At 39.5% G+C, this 17,540-nt stretch overlaps 1 protein-coding gene across 4 annotated transcripts in view; it reads left to right on the top strand.

Moving 5' to 3' along the window:
- BNC2 (basonuclin zinc finger protein 2) overlaps nt 1–17,540 on the top strand; it is a 473,281-nt gene that overhangs the window by 438,747 nt on the left and 16,994 nt on the right. For all 4 annotated transcript variants that reach the window (XM_074953438.1, XM_074953440.1, XM_074953441.1 and 1 more), the window contains one exon: nt 11,445–13,411. In XM_074953438.1, the coding sequence (XP_074809539.1) occupies nt 11,445–13,411 (1,967 nt within the window). The remainder of the gene's footprint in view (nt 1–11,444; nt 13,412–17,540) is intronic.

Genomic DNA, 17,540 nt, shown 5'->3' with positions numbered 1-17,540 from the left:
GCACACTTTATGGATTTGAATTTTTATATTCTACCAACCTTTGCCTTTTTAGTATCATATGTGCACCCTGCCATCTTCCTTCTGTGTCACACGTGCATCTACAATTAACTTGATTTTCCTGGCATAATTTTTTTTTATGTAAACAGTCAAAAGAAAGAGGCCTCTTAAGATCATTTTGTATATATTGCAAGTAATAATGCATGTTTCCCTAATGAATACTAAAGACAGAAATCAGTCTTCCTCTTCTTCTGCCATTCATATACTCAGCATAGAGCACAACTAAATTTCTTTATTGAGTCGCAACTTTGTGTTGAATCAGAGACTAAGCGTTTTGTGACATCTACTTACACTTATCAGTACTTTTTACTCCAGTGTTATGGTCTTTGGATGAAATACTAAATTCCTCCTTCTGTTCCTATCCTGGCAAATCTCCCACTGAGTTCAATTGGAGCTTTGCCTATGAGATCATCAGGACTTGGTCCTTTGTTTCTTATTTTTTCCAGATAATATTGACTAAATGGTTCATAGATTTAAGGCCAAAGAGGACCGTTATGATAATCTAGTCTGATCTGAATGTTGGGTATCTTGCTTTGTTTTCACTGTGGTGAACATTAGATATAGTCACTGACTATAGGATATAGGACAGGGGTGGCCAACCTCTGGCTCCGGAGCCACATGCAGCTCTTCAGAGTTTAATGTGCGGCTCCTTGCTTAGGCACCGACTCTGGGGCTGGAGCTACAGGCGCCAACTTTCCAACATCCTACAGGGTGCTCACTGCTCAATCCCTGGCTCTGCCCCAGGCCCTGTCCCCACTCCACTCCTTCCCCCCCACCCTTCCCCTGAGTCTGGTGCGCCTTTGCTCCTCCACCTCTTCTCCCCACCCCTCCAAGCCTCCTGCACACCACAAAACAGCTGATTGCGGCAGGCGGGAGGCACAGGGATTGAGGGTTATTTCCTGAGCAGCGGTGCTGCTGGCAGGTGGGAGACACTGGAGGCTAGTCGGGGGGAGCTGACGGGGGGCTGCTGACGTGTTACTGTGGCTCTTTGGCAATGCACATTGGTAAATTCTGGCTCCTTCTCAGGCGCAGGTTGGCCTCCCCTGATATAGGACGTGACGATTCATCTACACGTGCTTTGTATCGTAGCAGAGATCTTGGCTGAACAGCACCTAGGCAACTGTTGGAGCTATATATGTTGTAAATATAATAATACATCTTCAGAGCTCTCTACAAACATTTGCAAATTCTCCCAATATCCTGTCCATTATTCCTCTTTTATGAATGTCAAAACTGAAGCATAGTCAAGTTTAAATGACTTGCCAAAGGCACACGGAGCCTGCAAATAGAAGCCCGGAATTGTAACTCCCAGTCCAATTATCAGTGCATTTGGTAGCACTGCCTCCCAAACTATGAAAATTCTAAGAGTTACATTGATTACGTGATAACATTAACACCATGGGCCAAATTTTCTTAAACAATCACCAAAATAAACAATCATTTATGCAAAATTGGTAAGTGCTTCTGAAAAATGGTGATTGCCATCGTGTAATGGGTGCTCTTCTCGAGAGTCCATTCAGGCCTCTCCAGGTCTCCATCACCATCACCTCACTTTATTATTTTGCTCCAGCAGTCCACAGCCTGCAGTGCTATTTATATAGATTTACATTCCATAGCCAGCTTTCCCACTTGCTTCTAGGGAAGTAGCAGCAGCAGCCAGCCCTGCCTATCTCTGCCATCCTTCAGCCTCTCAGCTCTCCACTTCCAGAGCTTCCTTCCTCTTAATTTATTTGCTTCCAGCTACTGGGGTGGCTTCCCCTTCTAGTTAGCGCCTTAGCTGTAGCCCCATTTGTTAACTGATCTTCCAGTTTGGTCACAGTTAACCCATACTGGTGGGGATTCGAGTGATAGGGTACTGAGCCAGCACCTGACTCAGCACACGCTCTTACACATGGTTGTGTGTGCAACTGGATATTTTACATGCACAATTACCTCTTTGTACCAAATTACACAGGTTTTGCAAGCTCAACCCACGTTCACTTTTCTTTTTTTAAAGAGTGTCTTTAAGGTCTGGCTTAAACTGCAGAAACCCAGGAAAGGTAGAGTTATAACTAACTCTAAAGTGCAGAATTTCATATGCCCTGTCCATGGTGTTTCTATTTATGAGAGGCCCTATCCAGCTGTATCTGCTGGAGCACATGCATTTCCAGAAGGCTGCATATGCTTCCTGCAGAATGGCCCTACCTCCCTGAGGAACCAGGTTTGCCCTGTGCCTAAGAACAACACCCTCCACTCCACCCTCAATCACTTAGAACCCACTTAGTTGTGGAACTGCTTAGGGGATAAGAAGCTCTTGTAAATGCATTTTCCATAACCGCAGAGCTATAGAGAAACTGAGAGATCACCACATGTCTTTACATTTAGAATCCAGGGCTTTGGTTTTCAAAGCTGTCAAAGGCCTGGTCTACACTTGGAAATTAGGTTGGTATAACTACATCACTCAGGGATGTGGAAAAATCACACCCCTGAGCAGCACAGTAAATCCGACCTAACTGCCGGTGTAGACAGTGCTAGGTTGATGGGAGAATTTTCCCGTCGTCCTAGCTGCTGCCTCTCAGGGAGGTGAGTAGCAACACGGATGGGATAAGTCCCTCCCACCAACGTAGGTAGCAACTTCACTGAAGAGCTACAGCTGTGCCACTGTGGCGTTTTAAGTGTAGACAAGCCCTCAGAGGGTTGGATACCCAACTTCCATGAATTTTAATAGTAATTTGGGAATCACTTCTTAGACAGCTTTGAAAATATCAGCCTGTATTGATCGTAAGAGGATAAGTGTTCATTTGTGAAATACTTTTTGTACAGTGCCTAGCGCAATGAGTCTCACCTGGTTGTGGCCTATAGGGACTACTGCCACAACACAAATGTTAAATAATAAAATCATGTTAATGGCAGCTGCTAAAAGCTGACCATTTGGATCTTTTTAAAATTAGTAACTCAATATTTATTTATGGAGAAAGATTAATATAATGGGGCAGTAGCGACACCATTACCAAGGTTGTCAGATTTGTCAGTTTTATGCTTCGAGCCTAATTCTTCTCCCACTTGCACAATGTAAATCAAGTCTAACTCCACTGAAGTTAGTGGAGTTACATCAGTGTAAAACATTATAAAGAGATTCAGATCCTGGCTTCAAATCAGAATTTCTCTTCTCCAGCTAAATTCTGAGCCTCTGAATATGGGCAGGGGGGTCACTGTGGAAAAATTTGAGAGACCCTTAACTATAAAGATCCTAGATGGAGCAGCTATGATTAAATGAAGCTGGAGCTGCAGTGATTAAATATGTTGTAACCGCACAGCGATTTTTCATATCTTTTAAAATAAAAATGCTACACACACTGTTACTAAGAGAAAAGTGATCATCTCTAATGAATTATACATTCTTATTGGGTCCACAATCAAGAGCATTGCATAACAAAGTGAATATTTTATCAAAAGTCAAACAATATGTTTTAAAAATCATAAGAAGCATTTAAAACCTGTGCCCTAGCATCCTAATAACATTACTTAAATTGAAGAGATTAATACTTTTTAGGGGGGGATGGGTAGAGGTCCAAATTAACATTTCTTTTATGATTGATAAAATAGCATATCCTCCTCTCTTTATGAGAGATTTCTTTTCATTTGTAAATTATTTGTATTTGGATTCTAGCAGGGCGCTGATCATAAATATCTGCCAGAAAGCTCCCACCCAACTGAAAGAGCATGGGGCAAATATATCTTCTCTCTGCCCTGCACACCCTCCCAAATATATATATTCTTAACTTCATGCAGACTGGATATTCTACATGTACTGTGTGACAGCATTTTGTGATGGAGACTATTGGTCTGTGGAAGTAATCTGTACGTTTGGGCATGTACACTCTCTACCCAAAAACTAGTATGTATGCATGTTACTCAAATACACCCGGGATAATTTGTAAAGGGGTAGATGGGCGGATTTCACATGATGCTGCTTCCAGTTGATTAGGACTGCTTTACAATGCATTGGCCTACTCCAGCAATAAAAATCGACAGCACTCAATCTCTGAGAGGGCATGGCCATTTTGTGTTTTGGAGTAACTCCCTTGGTGAACTAGAACTTTTCCAGAACTCACTACTTTAATTCACATGGATGTACATTGCCCAACTTCTGGTTGTTGTTGTTGTGATGTATATTCCAACTTTCTTGCCTCTGCCAAAGCTTTATGTAATCAAGGAACACATTCTTTTGACTCTGTGCATCTTTATATAATTTGTTCCAACATGTTTCACCTCGTTATACCACAATCCTACAGGGCCAAGTATTCAGAATGTTGTAAAGAGATTAATTATTGTGGAGATTTAAGGTTGATGGGATCTTAAGACTAGAGAAGATTTATTTCGGAGAGAGAGCAATGGGAGCCCTCTAGAGAAAATCCAGATCCTAAAGAAGTGCTGATAATTAGTGATCTACTAGGTGATACTGTTCCCTCTGTAGTAGTACTGAACCAATGCTCCGGCAGATTGGTAGTGGGGGACGGTGCTGCTGAAGGTGCTGTCTTGAGGATGGGATATAAAACAGAGGATCTGAATACTTTTGGTCAGTAAAGATCCCATAAGCCTTTTAGCAAGAGCGTGGGTGCTTAACTCCAATGTCCTGGCCAGATTTCAACTGTGGTTATTACATTCCACGTACTTAAATTCCGTTTGCAGTTTCAGTTGGACCATGGTATTCTTCACTCTCTCTGCTGTGAAGTGCTGTTATGCACAGTTAGACAGCTGCTCTGTTCCATCCCAGTCCTCGTGGCATTTCTGTGATGTTCCTCCGGCATGTATGGAGACAAATTCTGCTCTTTGTAATGCTGCAGTGCGAAATGATAACCCATTTGCTGTCAAATGAAGTCAAGATTCACACTGGAGCAAAATTTGGACTGTAATCTGTAATATTGATTAGTAAAAGTTTGTAAAGCTCTTTGGGGTCCACTTGGATGAAAGTTGCAAGATGGTTATTAACATGAGGGTTGGAGTGAACTATTTGAGAAGAAACTGATAGCTTGTACTGGTAACAAGAATAAATACAAAACAGAAGCTATACATACCTCTTATTTTCTACAGTTAGGTACCTACTTGAAAGTGTCCTTCACGTTTATACTTTGATGTAGGGGAAAATCCTTTCTTTTTCTATTAGCTGTCATAAGCAAAAAACCTGATATGCATCCCATATCTTTAGGTGAAAGCAAACAAATTCAGTTCTAAGAAGTAGGGGAAAAGATCTATCTCTTTTGTGGTTTTTTTTAGTACAGTAGATGTAGCAGTTAAGCCAAAAGCTAAAGATTTCCATTATTGACTGAAAACTCTGTAGTGCTGTGTCGTGTTGGTTTCTGATGCAGCAGTAGACATAAAGGACCCCTCATTCTCACAACCATAGCATGTATCATACATTTTGGTGGGGGAAGAGAGAGGGGGTAGGGAAGGCATGTGGGGTTTGGGATGGAAAAGTCTTTAAAGTCATGGCTTTTTGTAAGTTGGGAATGTTGAATTTGGCATCAGCTGCTTATGTATGATCACAACAAGCTGGTGTATATACCTCTCTCTGATGATTGCAAAAACAAAGCAGACCTTGGGTCGATATGGCATGTAAAGAATGCCCAGCAGGAAAATAAGTATGTGGATAAATATTTCCATGAAAATCTAGACATAAGGCTAGAGCCGTGCCCATCAAAATCAGTGGGAGCTTTGCCGCTGGCCTGAAAAGGAGCGTGATCTGGTGCATTTTGGCTTTTCCTATGTATATAGACATGCGCTTATGCACCTCTGTGTTGTGGTCACTTTTTTCCCAGAAAGAGATGGGATATGAACTTCCCCTAGTGTAACAGCTTGAAATTTCATTTGGAAGTAAGGAGATGCTCCTGAGAAACTCACCCAAACAAAAACAACAAACTCAAATCATGGAAATTATGTAAGGCTTTCTTTATCAGAAACAAATGTTGATATTCTGTCTGCACCCTAATTGAAACCATCCTGTGCAATTATAGTATGACTGAGTGCATTTCAGTCTGCTTTTCAGTTGTTACAGCCATATTTTCAACATATTTCCCCAAGATCAGCTAAAAAACCTACAGGTATCTAAGAAACGCTCATGGAGGGAAGATAAGTGCATAGTAAACCTTGATTTACTTCCTGAGCTAAGGAATCAAATGTGTATATCTCTATGCAATATATTTTTTAATCACTGCATTCCAGACGCTTGGTCAGTCTGTACTAAGAAATGTGTATTTAAGGTGCAGATGCAACCTTGGTAAACTAAATAATCTTGCCAAGTTGTTTTTCCTCATAATTTCAAGTGCTTCTCAGAAATTATCACAACAGTGCTCGAAAATATTCCGAGTGCTTCCCAGAATCTGCACTTTTTTTCTAAAAAGGAGTTTTCATTTTTTTTATTTTAACCTTTTTATTAATCTCAACTCCTGTGTAATCATTTCTCAGTGTGCATACAGTCATGTGCACGCACACACCTTCTCTTAGCTGTGCCAAGAAGTAAATTAGAGACCTAAAAATAGGCCTGCAAAAGTGTGTGTGTGTGTGTGTGTTTCTATATAAAATTAGCAAAGGGTAATGGAGATCATAGGAGTCTTTTCAGTTTTTCACAAGAGTTTAAAGCAACTTGATTTTAAAACAGAAGTTCTAGGTTGAAAAAGGCATATATGTTGCATAGAGGCCACCCTCGCTTTTTAAATAGGCAACTTTTAAGTTGAGAGGCTTTCAGGCTGAATCAAACACTTACAAATTATGAAGTTCAAAGAGCCCCAGGAAACCAAATCTCCCCCTTGCCAGCCCTCCCCAATTAACTCATAAAAATTAGAGTGAACTTTGTGTTTGTCTTCTACTCTAACCTATTTGTATCCTCTGAGATAATCCTCCTAAACCCACCACTTGTTCTGATGTGACCTAGAAGTTAGGACAAGATGCATCCTGACACATCTTGTCCTAACCTACAGGTCAGTAAAAATCAGGAGAGAAGTTCAGGATGATTAACCGTGACACTGCTTCACAGACCCAATACAGTGTGTGTACGTGTGTATCTGTGTCTACACTAATAATATAGCTCGAGAGAAAACTGAGTGTGTGTTTAGACCTGGAGAGAGGAAGATTTAAGGTTATAGGTCTTGTGCCCTTCGAGGTTAATTTTATATGATTTTGAGGCTTGAAGAATTCTCTCTTTCTGAAATCAGAAGAGAGCCACCAATACATGAAATCAGGCTCCATGGCCAGGGAAGCAAGAGCGCCCATTGTATTGCTGTGCAGGGTAAGCATGCTTGTCGACTGGCTTGCTTAGAGGTAAAAGCACACACTGGTATCTTTACACCGACTGACTGACTTGTACATATTGTCACAGGAGGCTTGGCTTCATCGGTACTGAGCTGAAAAAAAGTAATATAAATTGGAGCCTTTTGTCATGAAAAATTTAAATGTGGATATGATTTAATGGCTTTGGGGAGAAAATTTAGTATGAGAGATTGTAAGAAACAAGAAATCGATTACATTTAAGAAAGGACTTGAACCTCTAATCAAGTATTAAGGTGTACAAAGAGATCCCTAGCTAGTTATAGCTTAATTCAAAGGGATAATGGTTAGATTTTTTTTTAATTTTCAAGTTTTATCAAAAAATGACATTCCTATTTGCTCTTTATCTAGTTCTGAATTTTAATACATACTTACAGTGATTTATAGAAACCATCACTATGTAAATATTGAACTATGTGTTATGCAGTGTACATAGGTGCTATATTTTCTATGAAATATAGTGACCCCAAACTATTTTTCTGTATTGTTAGAAAAATTGTATTTCTAGCTAAAAAATAACAATAGACAACTTGTGAATATAAACTGCTGTTTCTTAAATTAAAAAAAAATCTACCTGTTATTTATTAATCCAGCCTACAGTGTCTTCAAGTCAAGAGCATGCATGTTTAATATTCTTTACTACATATGAATGTGTCCCTCAATAAAGCAATATAACGTTCACAACATGGACAACAAAATAAAGATTTGCTCAAAATCTGACAGAAGCAAAACAGTTTGCAGGGTTGTTATAGTCGTGTTGGTCCCAGCTTATGAGAGAGACAAGGTGGGTGAGGTAATATTTTTTATTGGACCAACTTTATTGGATCTTGTCTCTTTCACCAACAGAAGTTGGTACAGTAAAAGATATTATCTCACCATCCTTTTCTCTCTAAAAGTAAAACTGGAGAAGTGTGCATGATTAACTGCAACCAGCTTCCCCACACATGCTACCTTTATCCCCGTTAGGGAAAACTGTGTAAATCCTAGTCCTTGTACAGCTTGTAGGACTGGCCCTAAAGATGTTAATGATTGGGGCACGAGGGTGGTTTCGGGAATTAGTAATTGAATCTTTAGCTCTGCTGAGCTGTCACTCAATACGGCTGGTAGGAGTAGCCTAAGGTCGCTTTAAGCCAACTGTCTGATTTCACTGGGCTGTTGTCTTTGTGCTAGCTGAAGATAACCCCATGCCAATCAAATCCCCAACTGCTTGTTTAAGAGCTCATTGGCACTGTAGCCGAGCCTGAGGATTTGGCCCCCCAATGTTTCATTGTCTTCCTCACAACTCTAGAAAATCCTATAGTAGATACTGTAAGAGTATACATAAGTGTAACATTTTGGCATTGAGAGAGGAACAATTTAGGCAAAGTGTCAGGAAAACTTCTTTTAGTGAGGATATGTATTAAACTGCAGAATAACCTCCAAAGGGAAGTGGTGGAAGCCCCATCACGTGGGACATTTCAGCCTAAGCTTGACAAAATACTAAATGTGTGCCATAAGAACCAATTCCACAAGTCTCCTGAGTGATCTGATTGGCCTCTTGATGTCTTACTTGTAGGTTTCTATGGGCTCCACAACAGAGAAGCCCACTGTTTTTCAGCAAATGGCACAATCCAAATCTGATTTCTTTATTTATGAATCTATCCACATTTATAAAATAGACATCTCCTACTGCACAAGCCTCTGGATGTAAAAAACATACATTGCTATCAGTAGTGCATTACAAACACCCACAGTTGTCAGCAATCAGACAGTCCCCGACTCAATCCAAGTAAACCCTATAAATTAGGAGAGGAACTCTTAGATCCTGCCTCCAAACAATATGAGGCGAGGCCTTTTCCATCTATTTATCTGACTCAGATAAAAGCTGTTGGGGGGCGGGGGGAAGGAGGGGCTCAAAATTTGAACTGTGAGGCCATTTTAGGGTCCAGGTGAGATACTGGTATTTAAAAATGTAGAATCATTGTGGCAAGGAAGGGCAGGCTTGGTGGAGGTGGTGGTGGAATTGAATGGAGAAATAGGGAACCTTTTGAAAAATATGCAGGGAAAATAGTCAAAAGATAACCAGTTTGGAATTTGGAAGGAAGGAAAGTGTAGTCCCAGTTCCAAGGACTTCCTGCCCTTTTGGATCAATTGCATTGAATCACACTGAGTTCCTGCAAAACAGGCATTCCCTTCCAGCAGGACAGGTGGAATTCTAAGGCTGTAGGAGTTAGAGAAGCCCTTACTATGTTAGGAAAAGTATTCAAAGCTTTGGCTGCTTACTGAACCAAATCAACAAATTATAGCCTTATCTTGCAAGTAGCTCTTCACAAGGAGGTCCCTTAATCTGCCTGGATCCCCACTGATGAAGGCTCCACGTGAGTGCAGTGATCTGCCTACATGGATCAACTTGCAGGATTAAGGTCAATTTAAGGTTTTCCCCATCGTTGTAGTTCTGTCATGGGTTAATTACATTCTTGTTAGATTGGATTGTGTGATATCACTCATACCTGGTACCATGAACCATGTTCGTGGCTCTATAGCCACAGCTTAGATATTGCAGCATAAGTGACATTAACTCATTTCATTAGCTTTGCATTGTAAATTTGAGCTAAATCTGAACTAAAATAAGCAAAACCAGTCCTAGCCAGAGTTTTATGTGTATGTTTCATCATTTGAGAAAATTGTGATTTACAATGCTATAAAATTAATGTGAAAAAACCTAGAATCATTACTGCAATGTGGAAAATAATTCTCATATTTTCACATAAATACAATGTTTTTTCTACTCAAACCACTTCTGATGATTTTTGCTGCATAGGGTAATCCTAAATGTTTAGACAGGGCTCTAAATCTGGGATCCAAGATTTTAAAAAAACCAAAAATACAGCACTGAGGAGTTCCATGCAGAGGTATCTGGCAGTTCTATGCAGTAGACACTGGGGCACCTCTGCTTGATGGTCATGGGAGAGGGTTTGTTGGTAGCTACAGAGGTGGTGATATGTCCAGCGTTAGCCCAATGGGAGAGATGTTGATAAAATGTATTCATTATGTAAGTATTTTATTACATTTTTATCAATACATGCTGGAATGGATTGCCTGACATTACAGTGCAGAATTTTTAAGTTCTACCTTCAGGCAAATCTCATACTTACTAGCAAAAATGAAAGTGTGAAATGCTTTTTAATGTATATTTAACAACAGATAGTCTACTGATTACTGATGTGTATTCTCTCTGGACTTTTCCCTTGCTATCAGAAGGTGATGTTAAGAGACAAAACTTTTATACATTTATGTTCTCCACATCCATCAAATGTTTACTTTTTAAATATTTGTAACTGTCATTTGTAACAAGACTGTAAAAAAGTTATATTTTAAGTGTAAATCAAACCCAGGTTGGAAGTTTGCACTCAATTGCCAGTAACAGTTCGGTAAGACTCAAAAGCAATGTTTCCCTTCCTCCCCCCAGTTTCAGCCTTTTGATGTGCGTTGGCAGTAAATGCAATTTTATATATTGCTCTTGTGGAAAAATGTAGGTTAATATTTGTATGCTACTTTTTAATTGTATTGGTTCAAACTCTTTGAGATGCATTGTACAAGATTGCTCCTAATTGAATTCAGTCTTATGTCTCCTTACATTTAAGAGGTAATTCTATCAAATGCATTTATTTCATTCTTTCCTATAGTGTCACCATTTTGTAAGGATTAAGGTACAGTTTTCTGTATTTACAGTGGGCTGCACAGCAAGAATTCATGTCTTAAACTAATGTCTGCGAAGCAGTTGTTTGTACATAGATCATGTTGTTATAATGGCAGTATTGAAGGCATTTTAGATCACAGAGCCCCAGTCGTCTACATTGTGTTTGCTTTGACATTATTAAACTCAATCTGTTTCTCTAACTGTGACTCTAATTACTACATTTGCATGGCAGAAAAGTTTGCTTTGTGGATCGACTTCTATTAACACTGTTTGCATGTTGTTTTCTGAGCTTAGTGTTTCATGTACAGGCAGCAGAGCACCTTCTATCGAATTCAATAATTATGCAGAATCAATAAGTTTTTTTTCTTTGTGTTTGTCTTTGTTGTTTCTTTGATATGGCCTCTAGGATGCTGCAGGCAAGGTGCTGGACCGCTGGGCCATCATGTCCAGGGAAGAAGAGATTATTACCCTTCAGCAGTTTCTAAGATTTGGAGAAACCAAATCCATCGTGGAGCTGATGGCAATTCAAGAAAAAGAAGGGCAGGCTGTGGCTGTGCCATCTTCAAAGACAGATTCAGACATAAGGACTTTTATTGAAAGCAATAATCGCACTAGGAGCCCGAGTCTCCTTGCTCACCTGGAGAACAGCAACCCTTCCAGCATTCATCACTTTGAAAACATCCCTAACAGCCTTGCGTTTCTGCTTCCATTCCAGTACATAAATCCTGTCTCTGCTCCATTGCTGGGGCTGCCTCCAAATGGCCTCCTGCTGGAACAGCCTGCTCTGAGGCTGCGTGAGCCAAGCCTTTCTACCCAAAATGAATATAATGAAAGCAGTGAATCTGAAGTTTCTCCCACTCCTTTCAAGAATGAGCAGACATCCAGCAGGAATGCTTTGACCAGCATCACAAATGTAGAACCCAAAACTGAGCCAGCCTGTGTGTCTCCTGTTCAAACATCAACACCCATTAATGATTTGTCCAAAACTGAGCACACGAAAAGCTCATTCAGGATTCACAGAATGAGAAGAATGGGATCGGCGTCAAGAAAAGGGAGAGTGTTCTGCAATGCGTGCGGTAAAACTTTCTATGACAAAGGTACTCTCAAAATCCACTACAATGCAGTTCATCTTAAAATCAAACACCGCTGCACGATTGAAGGCTGCAACATGGTCTTCAGCTCTCTTAGAAGTCGCAATCGTCACAGTGCTAACCCTAACCCCCGCCTTCACATGCCTATGCTAAGGAACAACCGAGACAAAGATCTAATCCGTGCTACATCAGGAGCTGCCACCCCCGTCATAGCAAGTACAAAATCCGGTCTTACCTTAACGAGCCCTGGTCGGCCTCCAATGGGTTTTACTACTCCCCCACTAGACCCTGTACTACAGAACCCTCTTTCTAGCCAGCTGGTGTTTCCAGCTTTAAAGACTGTCCAGCCTGTTCCTCCTTTTTACAGAAGTTTACTTACTCCTGGAGAGATGGTGAGCCCTCCAACCTCATTACCCACCAGTCCCATCATACCAACAGGTGGTTCAGTGGAGCAGCATCCTCCTCTTCCTTCAGAGTCATCGGTACCTGTGATGGTGATGCCTACCCATGAGCCTAATGCTGACCTTGCCCCTAAAAAGAAACCAAGGAAGTCAAGCATGCCAGTTAAAATAGAAAAGGAAGTTATTGATACTGCTGACGAGTTTGACGATGAAGATGATGAAGCTAATGACAACAGCACAATGGCTAATGATATTGGTCATGACAATCACTGCCATTCGCAGGAGGAAATGAGCCCAGGATTGTCTGTGAAAGACTTTTCTAAAAACGGTAGAAGCAGATGCATTTCCAGGACAGAGATAAGAAGGGCAGACAGCATGACCTCAGAAGACCAAGAGCATGAGAGAGACTATGAAAACGAGTCAGAATCCTCAGAGCCAAAATTGTGTGAGGAATCCATGGAAGGTGATGAACACATCCATGAATCCAATGAAAAGTCTATGATGAACAGTGAGATGCCAGATGAAAATCACAATGAATCTTCTCACCGGGATGTAATTAAGGTGAAGGAAGAGTTTACAGACCCTACCTATGATATGTTTTACATGAGCCAGTATGGACTGTACAATGGGGGCAGTGCCAGTATGGCTGCCCTTCATGAAAGTTTCACTTCAACATTCAACTACAACAGTCCTCAGAAGTTCTCCCCAGAAGGTGACCTATGTTCCAGCCCAGATCCCAAGATCTGCTATGTCTGCAAGAAGAGTTTCAAAAGTTCCTATAGTGTGAAGCTTCACTACAGGAACGTTCATTTAAAAGAGATGCATGTCTGCACAGTGGCTGGCTGTAACGCTGCCTTCCCATCACGGAGAAGCAGAGACAGGTCAGTACATATTAATTAATTTCTACATTATTGTGTTGAATTACATAAGAAAATCCAATTTTAGGTAGATGAAGAAATAGAGAGACACACACAGTAATGACAAGTGACAGTCATGCCCCCTTGGCATTGAAGGGGTGTTAATCACTTTAGGTTTTCATTGTTTTACATTCGGAATAGTATATACTATGTCATTGTCTTATGTGATTGGCTAAATAATGTCATTCTTTCTGTGTGTGTGTGTGTGTGTGTGTGTTGTGTATACACTTTTGTATATAAGCTGCAGCTTTTACACATTCAGCTTTTTCTCCCTACATCTTTCCAATCAAGGAAAGCTTCTATTAAATATATAATAATTATATACAACAGAAATATCTTCACACATACACATTGATACATAGAAACAGGAATGGATGGAGGGAAAAAACTGTAGGAATAGGATACAAGAACAACCCCCATCTCTGTAGGCTTAAGTACAAATGAATAGGAATCATTAATGGATATTCATTCTGCCCTATAAACAATTATAAGAAACAAAATTAAATGTTAACATTAGGGAAATGGTTCTCTCTTTCCATGGGGGAACCTGTATCTTTTTTTCCTAATATAACCATTCAGTCCAGCTTTATTTTCTTCTCTGACTGTGAGTAACTACGATTCACTCTGATGGGGTAATGTACATGCAGAAAGGGGAGACTAGACCCCTACATATTTTTAAGGGTATGTTCTGCCGGGTCTTCAGATGACATCACATTGTAGTTATGTTGCATCAGTACTGAAACAGTTGGGCATAAACAGAAGCAGCTGGTCCTAAACCTCTTTGGCCTTTTTTAAAATATTTTTTTTAATTCCTAAAGAAAATGTATTATAAATGGAAATTTTCAAGGTGGTCTGTGGTAGGATAACACAGTTATTCCATACTTGTGAAAACAAGCTCTCAGACATGATGATGAATATATTGTTACACAATGAAATATCCCCTATAGGTTCACAGCATTGGGTTTGTGTTGTGATGGTGAGTGTGATTCATCACTTGAGTTTGTTTGTTTGTTTGTTTAATATTTTCATTACGGAGTAAAAATTCAGCACAGAGAGAGAGAGGAAGGAAATTGAACTCAGCTAAACATTTCACACACATTTTCTGTGTCTTGTTCCATTGAAATTTCTGGGGTTTGCATGTGGATACAGGGTATAATATAAAATAAAAGCAATTTAGTGTGAAGAAGGTTAGGAAGCCAAATCTCACTTTTTCTGGAGAGTCTAGCTCCAGCATATCAGTTTTGAGATCCACTAAATAGAAAATGTGAACATAAATTAGAAAAAACTGTAAATAGAGTAGAATAAACTCGAAAATTTGTTTCACCAGTGAGATTAGATCAATTAAAATCAAACACCTAAAACTAAATTAAGTTCACTGTCTTGCCAGTCGATCCAGCCTTGTGGAGAACTGCTAGCCTCAGTGGAGCTGGACCTAAGAGCCTAGCAGGTTCAGGGCCTCAGTAAGTGAAATCCTGTGCTGACTTATACCACACATTGTGTCCTTAAAGTTGATGGAATTGCAGAGGATTTGTTAGTGCAGAATTTGGCTCAGTCTGTGTGTTTTCTCAAGTGAGTTATAAAATGTCAGTCATGTGCTAAGTAAACCCCGTTTTGTATTCAGTGTGCAAAAAGAGAAGTGGCTAGTTTAGGATTTGGAATGTTATTTGGAATGTTAAATTTCATCAGGAAACAGTTAACTTGATAGATTATGCTAATAATAAAGAAGTTAGTTCAGTGGACATATATTAGGAGAAAAAGACCATCATGATGACATGTGTAAAGTATTTATGAGAACTGAACATTTAAAGACAGGGCACAGTTTGAAAGTATTTCATGAACTATATAGGATACTTTGATTTAGCTTATTGAAAGCAAGCCATGAAAGTGAAATATATGATTCATAAACTTAAAATGCTGACTGCTTTCTTAAAGATAAAATTATTATTTACATATGAGTTTGCATTGTACCCAGCATGGGAACATCTTTCCAGTTTCACCTCACAAATAGTATTCAGAATACGTTTCAGTTATGTGAGAGTCTTCTTGATAACTTGGGACAACAGAAATCCACAAGTTCTGAGGATTTAAGGTTGTGATAGTGTACTTGAAAAGGTTTAAAGGCTAGGTACAATTTGGATGAGGCTTCAAGTCTGATGCTTTTTGAGACTCACCAAAACTTTCAGGTCTGCAGAATTTGTCTGGAACAAACTTACAGAAACCAGGAACTCTCACAAGATTTCTGATAATTCTTGCATACATTTGGTCAGGAAGTATCATAAGAAACCATCTTTATTGTTCACTGTATTTCAGCAATTCCATGTCTGGTCTTGGCCAGGACTAGGAAGTCTAGAAGTGCCCAGAAATGAAAGTGTGTGCACAAGGAGGGGTATGAGAATGAATCAAACATTCTTTTTATTTAATCCTCAAAAAAATTGTTTTATTCAAGTTTGGGTTGAAGGGAGAGTCTTATTTTATCCAAGCCACGTAGCCTACCCAATGAAGGATTTTTTGCTGATTTTTAAAGAATCTTTTTTATTTAAAGGGAAAAAAGCTTAGATCATTAAGTTCCTAGCCTTTTGGGTTTCAGACAGAGCCTCAAAGATGTAAACTAATCTATGGTGTCTTATTGGCTTTGCTGCCAAATAACGAAAGCAATAACATTGAGAAGTGAGAACTTCTTCCAGTCACCTTAATGGACTATTAACTTTAAAACCTAATTATAACCATTTCACTTGTAATTGCTGTACCTGAAATAAGAAATATCCAACTAATGTACATAGCAAGTAAGCCTGGACATATGTGTCATGTTTTGATGTGACATTTATTTGGGCAGGTGTATGTAACAATAAGTCTTCACATTTTGATTGTGTAGATAGTCATATATTCCACTGAATATTTCTGACTATCCAGATGAATCCAAAAGTTCTTTGCAGTCCTTGCAAATTAAAATTAAAAAGGTATTTCTAATACCACCTTCTAAAAACTTTTGGATTCTTCCCATCATGTGGCTTGCAGGATTTAGTGAGGTTTCCTTATTTAAATTTTTTCTACAATTGTTTTTAAAAAATAAAACAAGCCTTGAAGATGGTTGAGTTTAATAAGGTGATAAATAGTTTTGATTGATCTTTTTCCCCCTTACAATGGCATCTGGTACAATGTATAACCTTGTGCAACCCAACTCTAGTTAATCTAAACGTGGTTATGTTCCCCAGGCTTAGTGTGTGCTCAGAAAACTCCCCTGATGCTCCAGTTGGTGACCCAGAGTGTGGCCCTTTTAAAACTGACTTTCAAAGTATGGAGGTCCACAGTGCAACCTTAGTTACCTAAGGCAGCTGGTCAGCTTCCCCTACCATTCAAATACCCTTTTATCTGAAAGTTTTGGATATCTCCTGAGATGTATTTATATTCAGGGATGTCCTATATTAAAATTACTGAGTCTGACACAGTATGGCTATCTAAAATCAGATGAAGGTGAACAGAAGTGAGAGGGATAGACTGACATGGAATATACCTATTTTGGATACTTTCCCCCATGCATGCATCCCCTAATTTTTCAAGATATTGCAGACAGAAAAAGGGACAGAAGTGGGGTTTTTACTCAAGAAAGCTTATGCCCAAATAAATCTATTAGTCTTTAAGATGCCACCGGACTCCTTGTTGTTTTTGTAGAAACCCTACAATTATTGTCAGAAGTCTCCACAGGGTTCTGTTATCCCTCTAAAGTTCATAAGAAGTTGCTTTTTATGATTTAAGCCCCACAGTGTCTGGATTCTTTTTTGAACTGATATTCTGTTCATCACCTTTCCCACCCATTACCAGAAGTGCTTATGAAATCTACAAGCTTTGCTATCTCTATCTTTAACCTTGATCTCCTTCCTAAGGAGAGCAGTGCACTCATTCTTTCTAGCTTGCTTTTGTTCATTCTTTCTTTTCAGTCCCATTGTTCTCGGAATCATTTATTGTTTCTGCTCTCACCTTCCCTCCTTCTTGCAGCAGCTCAGGCATTTTTGACTCTTCATTTCTTCTGCTAGTGGAGCCTCACAGGGTATGCCTTCTGGCAGGAAAGCAACAAAGAGTGGAAGAGAAGAGAAAT

Source organism: Natator depressus, chromosome 5, assembly GCF_965152275.1.
Source record: "Natator depressus isolate rNatDep1 chromosome 5, rNatDep2.hap1, whole genome shotgun sequence".
Classification (NCBI taxonomy): Eukaryota; Metazoa; Chordata; order Testudines; family Cheloniidae; genus Natator; species Natator depressus.
Note: the sequence above shows the minus strand (reverse complement) of the source record. Positions and strands in the feature narration are given on the sequence as shown.